General features: G+C 35.2%; 1 protein-coding gene and 1 long non-coding RNA gene across 7 annotated transcripts in view; one reads left to right on the forward strand and one right to left on the reverse strand.

The window, feature by feature from the left end:
- The window catches only part of LOC149803278 (mismatch repair endonuclease PMS2-like), a 163936-nt gene that overhangs the window by 108646 nt on the left and 38558 nt on the right, over positions 1-16732 (forward strand). For all 6 annotated transcript variants that reach the window (XM_089952949.1, XM_089952950.1, XM_089952952.1 and 3 more), the window contains 2 exons: positions 5763-5799; positions 8103-8233. In XM_089952949.1, coding sequence (XP_089809075.1) covers positions 5763-5799; positions 8103-8233 — 168 coding nt within the window. The remainder of the gene's footprint in view (positions 1-5762; positions 5800-8102; positions 8234-16732) is intronic.
- LOC149803279 (uncharacterized) overlaps positions 5738-16732 on the reverse strand; it is a 67260-nt gene continuing 56265 nt past the window's right edge. Inside the window, exon 2 of the long non-coding RNA XR_016420174.1 lies at positions 5738-6497. This is a non-coding gene — a long non-coding RNA (uncharacterized LOC149803279). The remainder of the gene's footprint in view (positions 6498-16732) is intronic.

Genomic DNA, 16732 nt, shown 5'->3' on the forward strand with positions numbered 1-16732 from the left:
CAGCAATATTCCATTATCAATAAACACCTCTAAATCAACAATTCATTCTTGTTTTAATTACATTATACATTGTTACAGTAGCCACATGGCTATGCATTGTTATTTACATGGTAATTAAATATGCTTAGAGCCTTGGTTATTCTAGTTAAACCAGAGGGCAAGATTCAAAATACCCGTACATATTCAGGTCAAATCAGCGAGGGTGCCAGTAGGGAAATAAGGCTTTCTTTAGGGAAATGAAAATCTGTCATTGTGCTATCGAGGCCATTGTCCATACTTTAGATGTTGTAAAGACCAGCGATCATACACATTACTTATCATTCAGACTCACCAATAAAGGTGACTATAGAGGTGTATATAGTAGAATAGATTCTTAACAAAATGTTAATGATATCCGAAGCAAAGCAGTACAAGCACTTAAAAGATTGTATATGTATGAATCATATGTATGAATCGATTTAATGGAGTCCGTGACTTTCAAATTAATGATTGAAAATAACAAGATTTTTATAATTTGTTTGTGTATGACTATAATAAAACAATAAGACTAGTTCATCATTGGTCAGTGATCTTCACTTTAGCTTGTACTCAGATATAATTTTTGTTAGATAAGAAAACATCACAGGGCTTCTGAACTCATTTTAAAATGCACATGGTGTTTTGTTATGGTGACGGGCTGAATTAGAAGAACTAATTAATGACACTGTAATGACAGTATGAGGGCTTATGTATTAATGATTGTATTTTCTCAGGAACAATTCATTATTAATTTTTGTAAAACCAAAATGGCTCTACGATATCTTCGATCATTTTTGCAAATGTAAATCTATTTAGTAGAAATGTTATGTCAGATAATTTAAAGGATTTTTTGAAAAATACAAAGTGATATGGTACAAAATAATATGATACAGTTAAATAATTATTAGTTTGATAAATGAATTGTGTATGAAAAATTAAAGGGTATGAAAAAATACATGCAATACTGTAACAATCTTTGAAAAGCCATTGTTTAGAGTTGGCAATTTGACAAACTACCGAGGCTAACTTAGGACCAGAATGTTGACAATTTGACAAACTACCCAAGGCTAACTTAGGACCAGATTGTTGGCACCTTGACAAACTACCCGAGGCTAACTTAGGACCAGAATGTTGGCAATTTGACAAACTACCCGAGGCTAATTTAGGACCAGATTGTTGGCAACTTGACAAACTACTCGAGGCTAACTTAGGACCAGAATGTTGGCAATTTGACAAACTTCCCAAGGCTAATGTAGGACCAGAATGTTGGCAATTTGACAAACTACCCGAGGCTAACTTAGGACCAGAATGTTGGCAATTTGACAAACTACCCGAGGCTAACATAGGACCAGAATGTTGGCAATTTGACAAACTACCCGAGGCTAACTTAGGAACAGAATGTTGGACTTCCTTGTTACATACAAATATTTTGATTACAATTTAAAATATAAATATTTATTCCTTAGTCATCAAAACTTGCTTTAAATAGTAAATATTCACATTATCTTGTCTGTGTAAGAACATGTGAGACTGACTTTGACATTAACTATGTGATGGAAATGACACATACAGTGGATATGAAAACAAACTGTAGCCAGGTAGGCAGAAGAAGGATGCCCTACATATAAACAATAAATAGAGGTGCTGATATATATATATATATATATATATATATTTAGGCAAGATTGCAGGGTATAAAACTTGCAGAACATTAAGAACTGAACTCAAGCCCTTGTTGATAAATTAGCTTAGACATTGTTACTGTATTTTACCCAGACCACTGACATTAAATAAAATTTCTCGTATCTTGTATCCCTCTCTCATTTTTTTTTACTTTCCTTTGTGCAAATGCCTTGTAAGTTTGAGCTCATTCAATTCAAAATTTGAGCTTGTCTAGGAAGTCGGGCAAGTAGATTTATAAATCCCTGTAGACCATAACATTTATGAACTATTCATAATTTGAAGTACTATTTTTCACATATATTGACCTAATGCTTTTGTTGATTGCCACATATATACAGCTTGTCTAACTGAGCTACCTACTAAGTATTTTGAATTACCACAGATGTACAGCTTGTCTAACTGAGCCACCTACCAAGTATTTTGAATTAGCCACAGATGTGCAGCTTGTCTAACTGAGCTACCTACCAAGTATTTTAAATTGGCCACAGATGTACAGCTTGTCTAACTGAGCTACCTACCAAGTATTTTAAATTGGCCACAGATGTGCAGCTTGTCTAACTGAGCTACCTACCAAGTATTTTAAATTAGCCACATATGTGCAGCTTGTCTAACTGAGCTACCTACCAAGTATTTTGAATTAGCCACATATGTCCAGCTTGTCTAATTGAGCTACCTACCAGGTATTTTGAATTAGCCACATATGTGCAGCCTGTCTGATTGAGCTACCTACCAAGTATTTTGAAATAGCCACATATGTACAGCTTGTCTAACTGAGCTACCTACCAAGTATTTTGAATTAGCCACATATGTACAGCTTGTCTAACTGAGCTACCTACCAAATATTTTAAATTAGCCATGTATGTACAGCTTGTCTAACTGAGCTACCTACCAAGTATTTTGAATTAGCCACATATGTCCAGCTTGTCTAACTGAGCTACCTACCAGGTATTTTGAATTAACCACATATGTGCAGCCTGTCTAATTGAGCTACCTACCAAGTATTTTGAATTAGCCACATATGTACAGCTTGTCTAACTGAGCTACCTACCAAGTATTTTGAATTAGCCACATATGTACAGCTTGTCTAACTGAGCTACCTACCAAGTATTTTAAATTAGCCACATATGTACAGCTTGTCTAATGAGCTACCTACCAAGTATTTTAAATTGGCCATAGATGTACAGTCTGTCTAACTGAGCTACCTACCAAATATTTTGAATCAGAGATGTGCAGCTTGTCTAACTGTGCTACCTAGCAAGTATTTTAAATTGGCCACAGATGTACAGCTTGTCTAACTGAGCTACCTACCAAGTATTTAAATTGGCCACAAATGTACAGCCTGTCTAATTGAGTTACCTACCAAGTACTTTAAATTGGCCACAAATGTACAGCCTAACTGAGCTACCTACCAAGTATTTTCAATTGGCCAGAGTTGTATAGCCTGTCTGATTGAGTGACCTACTAAGTATTTTGAATTGGCCACAAATGGCCTGTCTAACTGTGCTACCTAGCAAGTATTTTAAATTGGCCACAAATGTACAGCCTGTCTAACTGCGCTACCTACCATATATTTTGAATTGGCCACAAATGGCCTGTCTAACTGTGCTACCTAGCAAGTATTTTAAATTGGCCACAAATGTACAACCTGTCTAACTGTGCTACCTACCATGTATTTTAAGCTGGCCACAAATGTACAGCCTGTCTAACTGTGCTACCTAGCTAGTATTTTAAATTGTCCACAAAGGTACAGCCTGTCTAACTGTGCTACCTAGTAAGTATTTTAAATTGGCCACAAATGTACAGCCTGTCTAACTATGCTACCTACCAAGTATTTTAAATTGGCCATAGATGTACAGTCTGTCTAACCGAGCTACCTACCAAATATTTTGAATTAGCCAGAGATGTGCAGCTTGTTTAACTGAACTACCTACCAAGTATTTTAAATTGGCCACAGATGTACAGCTTGTCTAACTGAGCTACCTAGCAAGTATTTTAAATTGGCCACAGATGTACAGCTTGTCTAAGCTACCTACCAAGTATTTTAAATTGGCCACACATGTACAGCCTGTCTAATTGAGTTACCTACCAAGTACTTTAAATTGGCCACAAATGTACAGCCTAACTGAGCTACCTACCAAGTATTTTAAATTGGCCAGAGTTGTATAGCCTGTCTGATTGAGTGACCTACTAAGTATCTTGAATTGGCCACAAATGGCCTGTCTAACTGTGCTACCTAGCAAGTATTTTAAATTGGCCACAAATGTACAGCCTGTCTAACTGTGCTACCTACCATGTATTTTAAGCTGGCCACAAATGTACAGCCTGTCTAACTGTGCTACCTGGCAAGTATTTTAAATTGGCCACAAATGTACAGCCTGTCTAACTGTGCTACCTAGCAAGTATTTTAAATTGGCCAGAGTTGTATAGCCTGTCTGATTGAGTGACCTACCAAGTATTTTAAATTGGCCACAAATGTACAGCCTATCTAATTGAGCTACCTACCAAATATTTTGAATTGGCCACAAATGGCCTGTCTAACTGTGCTACCTAACAAGTATTTTAAATTGGCCACAAATGTACAGCCTGTCTAACTGCACTACCTACCATGTATTTTGAATTGGCCACAAATGGCCTGTCTAACTGTGCTACCTAGCAAGTATTTTAAATTGGCCACAAATGTACAGCCTGTCTAACTGCACTACCTACCATGTATTTTAAACTGGCCACAGATGTACAGCCTGTCTAACTGAGCTACCTACCAAGTATTTTAAATTGGCCACAAATGTACAGCCTGTCTAACTGCGCTACCTAGTAAGTATTTTAAATTGGCCACAGTTGTATAGCCTGTCTAAATGAGTTACCTACCAAGTATTTTAAATTGGCCACAAATGTACAGCCTGTCTAACTGCGCTACCTACCATGTATTTTAAATTGGCCACAAATGTACAGCCTGTCTAACTGCGCTTCCTACCAAGTATTTTGAATTAGCCATATATGTACAGTTTGCCTAACTGAGCTACCTATCAAGTATTTTGAATTAGCCACAAATGTACAGCTTGTCTAACTGAGCTACCTCCCAAGTATTTTAAATTAGCCACATATGTACAGCTTGTCTAACTGAGCTACCTACCAAGTATTTTAAATCGGCCATAGATGTACAGTCTGTCTAACTGAGCTACCTACCAAATATTTTGAATTAGCCAGAGATGTGCAGCTTGTCTAACTGAGCTACCTACCAAGTATTTTAAATTGGCTACAGATGTACAGCTTGTCTAACTGAGCTACCTAGCAAGTATTTTAAATTGTCCACAGATGTACAGCTTGTCTGACAGAGTTACCTACCAACTATTTTAAATTGGCCACAAATGTACAGCCTGTCTAACTGCACTTCCTACCATGTATTTTAAATTGGCCACAAATGTACAGCCTGTCTAAATGAGCTACCTACCAAGTATTTTAAATTGGACACAAACGTACAGCCTTTGTAACTGCGCTACCTACCATGTATTTTAAATTGGCCACAAATGTACAGCCTGTCTAACTGCACTACCTACCAAGTACTTTAAATTGGCCACAAATGTACATCCTGTCTAACTGTGCTACCTAGCAAGTATTTTAAATTGGCCAGAGTTGTATAGCCTGTCTAATTGAGTGACCTACCAAGTACTTTAAATTGGCTACAAATGTACAGCCTGTCTAACTGAGCTACCTACCAAACAGTTTGAATTGGCTCCCAATATGCAGCCTGTTGAATTGAACTATTTACCAGACATTTTGAATCGGTCACAAATTTGCAGTGTATCTAATTTAACTACCTACTGAACATTTTTAATTGGGGTACAAATATTTCCCTAATGAGCATGATTCTGAAGTTTCTGAGCTTTCCATTGAATAATATAACATCTCATTTGACTAGATGGTTTAAAAACCAGAGTTTAAGTCACTTTAAGAGATTAATCACAAGCATCTTTGAATTATTAATTTTTGTGTGAAAATGCTATATTAGCATATAATATGTAGTGAAAAAACTATATCACCCAGTTCTCTTCTTTTTATTGCAGGAAAGATATGTTTTCAAAAATGGACATTTTAGGACAGGTAAGGAAAGACCATATACTCTCATTTAATGCATGTAAATTTTAAACAAATGTAGCAACCAAAAAGCTTACTACTATATTAAATAGAACTGCAACAGTACACTTTCATCTGTATTGTATTGCAATATATTTATATAAAATTATAACAATAGTACAAATGATAGTAAAATGATTAGCTTTAATAAAATTAAAAAAACATGTACTGGAAAAGAACCTACTAGTGTCATTAAGAAATGCAGTGAATTTTGATGACCATAGCAACAAGTAACTTGTAAATGTCGCATCACAAATATAGCTACATGTACATTTAAAATGAGTGACTATATCTCATAATATTATGTCCTGTTCTTTTTGAAAAATATTAACATGTCGACAGTCTCTGGAATTAGTGATGCCCACTCATCTGTGATTATTTTCCTGGCAGTGCTAAATACTCTCTCTATTTGGACAGATGTCACTGAAATATGCAATCTTCTTCTTGCTAGATACTTAAGCTCATTTTCTTTCCACCATCAGTCATTGCAATCACATGCACCTCTTTGTACAAATCTGTTTCCATTATTGCTCAATCAAGCCTTGCTTTGGTCTCCTTTTGTTCCTGTACAATGACGACATCACCGAAAATGGATGCTAATCCTGAAGAAGGAGGTTTTGAAGTGTCACTGTCATCTCCATGATGTCTACATGAATGTTTCATGCCTGTGTGTACAAGGTTCACATCGATGTATAACAAAACATCTCAGACCACAATATAAAATTAAAATGAACATTATATCCCTTTTCATTTATTTGATTCGTTTTGAGAGAAAATCATTTAAAAGTTCGTTAGTCAGTTGACAGAAAATAGGGTTCTTGGAAAGTCATAAAATATAATTACTTGTTGACTTGTACTTGGTTATACCACAGTAGATTGAATTTTGTTGTTAAATTTTCTATAATTTTTGTTGTTGCTTTCAGTTTAAATCTTTTTTAAAGTTTTGATATTTTGTTTAATAATAATAATAATCATAATAATATACAACTGCTACTAATAATAATAATAATGATTTTATTTAAAATGGTGACACAGTTAGCTGCATCATACTGCATAAAAATGAGCAAAATATCACAATACGCTAAAATAATGTCAAGATAATATTGATATATTATTGTAACCTTAAAATTATTAATTCATAAGACAGTTTCAGAAATCATGAACTGATGCTGTGAAATCTGTACATGATAGATTTCATATATAAAGTGCTGCCATTCATGCAAATTTCCCACCAGTGTGGTGTTTCCAATTTTTTTTCTTTTGTAGTTAAACAACAAGAAGAAAATGTAAATAAGACACTATCAGAATCCAAAATATAAATATTTGACCTGTTTTTCACACAGCTTACTAGGTATAAAATTGAAGTAAATAAGACACAAGATGTTTTCACACCTATGTAATGCCACTCAGACCCTTGCGGTTTTAAGCCAACAAGTATGTATATATGTACGTATTTGTTAGGTGTTAACAGCACATCAGCACAGTAATGGCCATATGGTGCTGATTAAAGATAAAGTTCTAAAATTGTAAATATAAAGATTTGCAGAAATAACTTTAGGAAGATAAACCTTTCCAATTAAATTTAAACATAAAGTTCAACAAGATAAATGATAAACAGTAAATGTATAAATAAAGAATGACAAAAACTTTAAACTTTTATTATATTTTGTTATGCTTCCACTGCTTGCAGTGTGGGCATCTTGATTTGGTCATGTCCATATCTCCATCCTTTCTTAAAAGCTTGTTAGCAAAGTTACTCCCAAATCACTTGACAAAGAATGCAGATGATGACCTGATTAGGTTTTCATACCATCACACCATATTTTTAAATTTCTTATTTGAACATGTTTGACAAAAGCAATCTTAGCAACTTAAGCAAAAACCACAAAAGATGAACAAACAAAATTTGGTACAAATTTTTGTATTTGTTTGATGATCTGTTTGTATTTTCCAGCTAATATACTAATTTTTTAATTTTATTTACACATTTTTAAATTTTGAGGTTATATACTTTTGGTTTAAACCTTTGATTGTATGATTAAGTAAAACCATGTCAGATAGACAACAATTACTTTGATGACCAATTTAGATTTTCATGTCATTACGTTTTAAAAAAATTGAAATTTTTCTGTATTTTGCAATGGTTGGCCTGTTACTTTTTGATCAACAGTGGGAACATTATGTTGTACAAGCACAGATTGGTGGAGGGGTGGTGGTGTGGGGGTGGGGGTGGGAGCAGTTGTATTTTACCTGTGTCTTACTCTTTCTAGTTCAACCTGGGTTTCATCATTGTCAAGCTTGACAGTGACCTATTCATAGTGGATCAACATGCAACAGATGAGAAGTACAATTTTGAGATGCTGCAACGGCACACAGTTATACAGACCCAAAAGCTCATACAGTAAGTTACAGTGAAATTATATTAGAATTTTCAGTTTATATTTTGTATTACAATCATCCATAAGTATCCATGCATTCATATATAATGGATCTTACATTTACACAGGTGTAAGATTCCATTCATTGCATGATGATAAATACTGATTTTACTTGTCCAGACCACTAAGTAGTGTTGTGAAATGTCTATGAAATATATTTGGATGATTTTGTCATTATTCCTTTCCTTTACATGATGTTATAGTTTTCTTTGTGATATCATGATGTGTTATTACACATGTTGCATATATAAAAATTATGATATGGGCATACTGACATAACACAGTACCAGTAGTCAGTGTTTTTCCCAGGGCCTTTTACAATAGGATTCCCACTTTTAGGACATACGGTACTAATTATACGGAAGAACTGTGAACCAGTCTAGAAATGGGTGAAGAAATATTAGAGTATTTACAGGTTTGGTGGTCCATAATTGGTTAATAATGAAAATTAAAATTTTAGTAAAAATATCTATTCAGAGCTTATCCTATATGTAATTTTAAAAAAATATAGACAAAATTCTATTGATGCAATTTTAGTATTTTTACAGGCTTGGCTCAGGAGTACTCAATAATGAAAGTAGCACCTGATTCATTTGTTGCAGAATCAATAACATGTGTTTCATGCACATGTAGATAAACAAAATGCCGCGGCTCATATGGTGTTCTCCACACATAAGCTTGTACTGAGGTTAGTTGTGCATGGAGAATTATAGGTCTCATCATCAGCACCCAGAAATTTTAAGTTATTGAATTTTGAATATGATAGTGTTTCCATACGTAAACTGTTGGAGTTGAATTAGTACCGTGAGTCCTTTACCATAGCATTCCCATGTTTCCCACTATCCATATAAAATCAATCTGTTTGAAAAACATCCTGTCACCAGATTCAAAGCCCAGTTACTCAGATGACACATGTTCTTACCTCTTTTTATGTATTTAATTAAGATAATCCAACTGCTGGTACTCACTGACTTATCTGATAAGTTTTGTACCTGGCTTGACCGATTGCTGCAGTGCAAATGTTGATGCAGGTTTTGTCTTTGAAGTGACATGATCATGCAATCAGTCAGTGATGATGGAGTATAATTGTAGAGTTGTTATATATATATTAGTCATTTCCATTTCCAGATAAAAGGTCATGCATATTACATTTTAAGTTAGGCAAATTCTTTTGAAAAATGAACAAACCACTTTTTAAAAAATATGTTAAATTACCCAAATGCCCAGTAGCCCTAGGTTGGCCTGGCTATGAACATCACAGTCTGGTGTCACCATTTGTAAGTCTGATTCAGATTTTGTGATTTCCCCTCCCCCCCCAAAATAAAAGATCTTAAGAAATGAATGATGGTGTTCAACACTGTATGGTAGACTTGACATCATTTGGGTGGAAATCGCTGGTAAGTTTTCCATATTGCTAAAATTTGAATCAAATCTACTTAGTTACCAACAGGTGAGTTGAGGGGGGTTTTCTTGTATGTACCACAAGCAGTTTAGCATTTCTTGGGAGATCATTGCTGGATTATATTGGTGGCAGTCCTCATCATTGTTAATCATAACACTTAGGAGATGAGGTACTGATACCTGATCCACGTTTCCTCTGGAGTTAGCCTGAATTTTCCTCAGAATGGAAGATGGGCCCCCATCCAAGCATACTGAGATGTATGGATGGGGGGCATTATTGGAGTAAGTTGAGATGTATGGATGGGGGACATTATTGGAGTAAGCTGAGATGTATGGATGGGGGGCATTATTGGAGTAAGCTGAGATGTATGGATCGGGGCATTATTGGAGTAAGCTGAGATGTATGGATGGGGGGCATTATTGGAGTAAGCTGATATTTATGGATGGGGGGCATTATTGGAGTAAGCTGAGATGTATGGATGGCAGGGAGTAAGCTGAGCATGTATAAAGTAGCATTGAACACTTGCTTTAGAGGCACTCTTTAAAGGGAAAAAAATCATGTGACATAGCCTTATAAAACAGCTGTTTTACCCTTCACAAGTTATAATTTAAACCTGCTTTTATTGGCTGTAACACCTCATAACAGGTTGGGAACATATCATTGGGAGGGTTTATGCATGCTCAGTCTCCGGCTTACTCCAATAATAATAACATCTAAAATATGTATGGATGGGGGCCCATTTTTTGTCATAAGTCTTTGGCTTCACATATATTAAGTTGAATGTTTAAAGAAAGACAACAAAAACACTTGAATTCAGTCATTTCAGTTTTGGAACTGCATTTTCAAAAGTCTTATTTGAATTTATAATCTCGTCAATAGAATTTTTGAAAATTCACTGCTGAGGACCAATCTGCTGTTGAAAAATTTCCTGAAGGGAACAACCTCCCAAGGCTGTGGATATAGAAGATGAACGATGAATGAACTTTAAAATACTGACAATGCCTGACAATTTTAGCACTGTTTTTAACCACCTTGCTAATTTGCTATTTGTATTGCTTTAAAGGTATGGTATGATACACTGAACTGATCTGATTTTCTAAGACTTAGTTATATCAAGGTAATGTAAAAGTGTGTGCAAAGGACAAACCCTTTCCTCAGTTAACTGAGGTTTTTTTAAACAGAAAGTCTTCCCATTCTGGATGTTTTAAGTACAGGAACTGAAATAAAATGGAACCTCCTTATTTGATATACACATACTGTGAATGTTCATGGCAATCAGTGTTTGTGTCCTTACTAATTTGGAATGTGCTAGAAGAGCCACTGTTTTAAATGACAGAAACTGAACAGTTACATTATGGGAAACAAATGAAATATTTGAGCACTTGTCCAGCATCCCAAGTGAATGCATACTTTGCTTTAGGTCGATTCATAATGAAAATTACTCTCATAAATCTTGTAATTAAAAGTGGTTTAGAACACCAATTGTCCTAGTAATTGTAGAGTTTGTAACAGCATGGACTTGTGTGTGTTTACAAAACTACAGAATTTACCAAAGGGATAAAAAATTAAATATGTCAACACAACTGTTTCTTCAAGATTATTTTTCCCAACAGAACACCAAAATGTTCCACCTACTCCATACTCTTTTTGTGTGCCTTTTCCCCTGGAATTGCAGATGAATTATATTGCTTTCTCTGGAAGTCTTCTACTTTGGAGGTTTGAATTGATAAAATGACACCTATTATCTTCAGTGTTTCCTTTAGTAGATGAATCTGCCTCAAATGTGGGGGTATAAGCAGATTCTTGTGTTAAGGCATCCCAGCAGGAATATTAACAATAAAAGCCATAAGTAAAGAAAACCAGGGTTGAGATGACCGATAAGGAAGTATCACAAGTGCTTTGTTAACTTTGTCACTATTGATTTTGTTCACTGTTTTTCCTATTGAGCAGAAAGGTGGAAAAATATAAGGTCAAAATTCCTATGAGGAAAATGAAAATGCATCAAACTATAATGCTTCTGGTTCTGGATTCCATGAAACAAACTTGTCAATTTGAAAATTTAACCAAGAAGCAAATAAATCAATGTCTGGTTGAAAAAAGTGACTGTAAAGCCTACTAAAAATTTCTCTTTTCAACATCCACTCTGTCTGAAAAAATTCCGGAATAGAAATGAGAAGACTCTGAGGTATTATGAACTCCTGGTAAGTATTTGACTAAAATGTAAATATCTATTTTGAAACACCATTCCCAATTATATTTTGAAAGGTTATCAATGTCTGTTGATTGCATTCCACCCTTATCAATGTATGACATTGTACATGTATTGTCTGTTTGAATACCAACTTTGACAATAATTTTAAACTTTTCAATCACATACACAAATAATATCGAGAAAGTGAACCTGGAGCTTGCGTCCTCACGCTAAGGACTTCATCAGCAGACTGATTTAATCTCTACTGACTGTTAAAGTCACTCAGTGGAATGGTGAGCGATGTTAACATATTGTCCCAGATATGTCACATGATGAAGTCCTTAGCATGAGGATGAAAGCTCGGTGTTAGCTTTCATGATATTGTTTGTGTATGTGATTGAAAAGTTAAAAATCATCGTCAGATTTGAATAATAACACTAAAACAGTTAAGCTTTCACTTAAGAATACCAACTTGTTTGTTTATAACTGGATCACTAAAAGATTTCAAGGCATGGAAGATGGCAAGAAGTTCTAATTAATTATATGATAATTTGATTCTTCATTGACCAACAGATACCAACAGACATTAACTTCTGTTGAATGAGCACCCCAACCTAGTGTGGATGCATCTGTTTGGAAAAAACCCAACTGTTTTGGGTCTGATACTTTTACCATTACATTTTTTAATGTTCTCAGCCAATCATTTTAATTTAGTTTTGCTGTTTTCTGACAGGATTATATGTGCATTATAGTTATGGTAACATGCAAGACCAAGAACATTGTCTCTTTCGGAATAGTGATAATGCATTGACCCTTCTGAAACTGCTTGAAAAGCTCTAACATGTAAACCCATAAGTGCTAACTCTTTTATGTCAGTGGATGTCTTGACCAAAAACTGATTGGCAATGTTTATAAAAAATTTTTTGCGTATGTAAGGAAAACTGTCAACTTTACTGAATCAATAAGAAATCCACAAAAGATAATTCTTTGAGATGGTATAAGGTGAGATTTCTCATGATTAGTAGTAAACCCTAGAGACACTATCTTTTTTATACAATTAATTTGTATTTCTGAGGTGCAAGATTGGGCATGTTTTCATGTTGATGGAGTCATCAGTGTAGTAAGGGCATCAGATACCTACTTTTCTGAATCACAAATACAGCAGTTTCAGAATTTTTTTGAAGACCCTTGGTGCACTGGAAATTCCAAAGGAAAGTAACAATGAATTTATAAACTATTCCATTCTTCTGAAATCTTTAATATTTTTGACATTTTTGATGCATTGCATCACTGAAATATGCATCTTTTAGATAAATAGATGTGAAAAAGTTATTTTGCTTTAGTAGTTCCAAAACATAAGAAAAACTTTCTTGGTTATAATATTCATAGGTGACAAAATCATTCAAAGGCTTCAAATTTATGACTGGTTGAAATTTCTCATCAGGCTTAGATCATCATCATCATCATCATCAATTGTGTAACCCAAGAGATTGTTGGGGCACATAGAGATTTAGCCACCAGTTCTTTTCATCTTTCCCTGTTGTCCACTTCCTTTGTTGAATCTCAATATCCTGTGCCTGTTTACTCTTTAATGTTGTCTTCCACCTCCATTTCTGTCTGCCTAGTCTTCTGCACCCTCTCATTGTGCCTTGCAAGATTGTTTTGGCCATTTCAGATGTTTGTGAGACATGACCGTACTAATTCATTTTGTGTTTTTTCTCAGTGGTCAGGAATGTCTTCGTAGGGTCCAGTGTCTGATAGGAACTTATTTTGGACCGCTATTATTGTGTCATGGTCAATGTATGAGATGCCCAAGATCTTGTGGTAGCATCTTATATTAGGTACAGTGAACAGATTTGAAATAAACTCTTCCTTTTCCTGATAAGAAAGTATGAGACGGCCTTTCCTTAACATTTTGTTTACTTTGTACAAGAATCTTCTGTTCCTCTGAAAATTGTATGTTGTGCAGTAATCTGTTTTAATAAGGAATTTTGTCACATTCAGTCTCGTAACCATTAGCAGTTTGTGAAATTCAGTTGTTAGATGTAGCAGCTTCCATTTTCTAAGATATGTACTTATTTTTGATACTCATGAATTCACCTGTCAGTTAATTATCTCCCTGTTGAGACATGTGCAAGTTTTCTCTGCCACAAGTTGCATTCAGGTGGCCATATTTTTGGGGGTTATTATATGTTTGGTATCTTTTGAATCCTCTTCCCTTACATGGTCTGGTGGGTACACTTCTATAGTGCCCCCTACCTCTGCCATTGAAATTAAAAACATAATAATCTTGCCTAAGGCAAAAACCAGTCTCACATTTCTTTATTTCTTGGGACATTTCATCACCAAACAGAAAAGAATGTGATGGGGGTGCTCAGATTGCACAGACTGGAATACTTCTTTTTTTAAGTGGGGCCTTTACTTAATCATCTGCATAGAGAAATGTTATATTGAACTTGGCCCAAAAGGGTAATTGCATATGAAATGCAGTCCTTAATCTCAGGAGTAATCTGTACTTAATAAAAACAGCAATTTTAATTATTGGCATAATGGCAGTTGCAACCAAAAGTTGCATGTCTCAAAAATTCCTTTCAGGAGACTGTACCCTTCTCTTCAGTTCTCGCCTGAATTCTGGGTTAATTTTAGAGGGTCCATTTTTGTTGCAGTTTTGGGGTATTTTTGTATTTGTCCACAATGTTATCAGTTAGGTGATATTACTGCAGCATGAATCAGCTGTATCAGAGACTCTGAAATTTTTTCCTGTAATAGGGGAACTTTAAGCAATTTCCATGTTTCACCTATTAAATTTTTATCATTAATTAATTTTTACCAATGTCACATATATGAGCAATTGCTTTATCATTACATTTTGTATCAAAACAATCACGTCATTCAGGTTTCCTGCCATCAATGTATTTGAAACAACTCCATTTGAAGAGAAGGTCATTGGAAGTGGTGTACATTTGTTCCTTGACATTAGTTCATAATTTCAAAAATGTATGTGCAGCTGGAAGTTTCTGTGGTCATAGCACTGCACTCAGCTGATTTTGATGCATGAATTATGTGATATTCTTCTCAGCCTTATGGCATTCTCTTGTAGCATTGTGAAGTTGGTCCCTTACACTACTATACAATGGAGAAGACTTTTGAATTGATACTCTGTACTTGGTTGCATGCAGTAAACACAAGCAGTTATCAAATTGTACTGCTGTTAGTAGGAGATAACAGAAATGTTAGGTTTGCTTGGATGTAATGCATTAGTTGGGTTCTATTTATCAATGGACATTTCTCTTAGTAGCAAACGTACTTGGAGGGTTATGGACTGATACATTCAGATGGCATATGATGCAGAGGTGATCCAATGCAAGTTCATGGGACACAAATAAAAAGTTTAGAATATTATCATCATGTCTGTGAAGAATCCAGTAAAATATTTGACCATGTTTATGGGTGGATTGGCTAACTGACTGATTGAGGTTAAAACTGTGAATAGAATCTTGGAGTTTTTATGTGTATGGCTTTCCAGGAATATCAAAGTTTAAGTCACCAAGAATTATCAGGTTGCCACCTATCAAATTTCCATTTTCCAGGAGGTTGGGAAACTGCCCAAAAAGAGAGATTCAGTCAGCTTGTTTTTTTTCGAATGGGAGGATGGTGGTAGGGGCAGAAAAAATGGACTGTCCTTTGTTCTGTCATGAGGGAGTGTTTGGTCGAAATTGAACATTGTAGTTTGGTTAATATGTTGGGTTATGGAGTTCTTTGCAATGACAGTAATTCCACCTCCATGGGGACTGCTCCAGTGGCCTAGTGGTTAGAGTGTCCACCCCAGATGCAGGAGGTCACTGGTTTGAACCCTGGCCAAGTCATACCAAAGACTTATAAAAATAGTACTAACAGCTACCTCGTTAGACGCTCAGCATTAAGAGGTTAGTGTTAGGACAGGTTGGTCTGGTGCCAAGATAATTTGACTGGGTGGAACATCATGCTTCATGTCTGCAGCATGATGCCCCAGTGCTAGACATCACTGGAAACTGACACACTGCAGACATTGTAGCAATATGACTGAATTTTTTTAAAATCTACATTTAAAAAAAATCCAAATTCAAATCCACCTTCATTGAAGTGGCATGGGAATGACTTGTTGGAGTAACCAGAGTGTGTTAGATCCCCACATTTTGGCACATCACCTGATTTTGTCATGAAAAAATGTCGTTATCCTGACCTTTGCTAAAGTTAATTTCTGTGCACCTTTCCAATGGTCCTACTGATTGGGCATTGATCAATGCATTGCACAGTGGTTGTTCAGACTTCAAAGTTGACGATTTAAGAGGAATTTGAATTAAGTTATCCAAATTAACAGTCATGTTTTCAGATTGCTCTGAAGGAAAAGGTGAAAGAGAGATTACTGGAATTTTTCAGGTTTGAAAGAACATTTTATTTTTTGGCTTCAGTTTACATCTAAGTAAAGATGAACGTTGTCCCAGGTTGTTAAGTCTTGTACATAATGTAGAACTGAGTGCAAAGGAATGGTTATTGATTTCAATTAATGAGAGTCTATCATAGGATGAATGGGTCAACTGGCAAAAATAACATCATGATGTTATGTTCAGAACAAAGGCAGTTGTAGCAGTTGGGCAAAACAACTAAGAAAAATCTAATTGTTCTGTTTTCCAAAACAAGTAAATGAAGAAACACTTTCCAACAGAACAGTCAGTGCATGTTGAAATCACTAGTTTAGATGAATACTGACAACATGCATATATTTCATGAAAATTAACACAAAAATCCAGAGTAGCTGCCTCAAGCCTGTTAAGCTGTGGTGACCGTTTCGAATTTATCTCTAAATTCCCCCATGTCTAAATTTGTTTC

Source organism: Sinohyriopsis cumingii, chromosome 3, assembly GCF_028554795.1.
Source record: "Sinohyriopsis cumingii isolate HCF-2022 chromosome 3, ASM2855479v2, whole genome shotgun sequence".
In the NCBI taxonomy this organism is placed as follows: Eukaryota; Metazoa; Mollusca; class Bivalvia; order Unionida; family Unionidae; genus Sinohyriopsis; species Sinohyriopsis cumingii.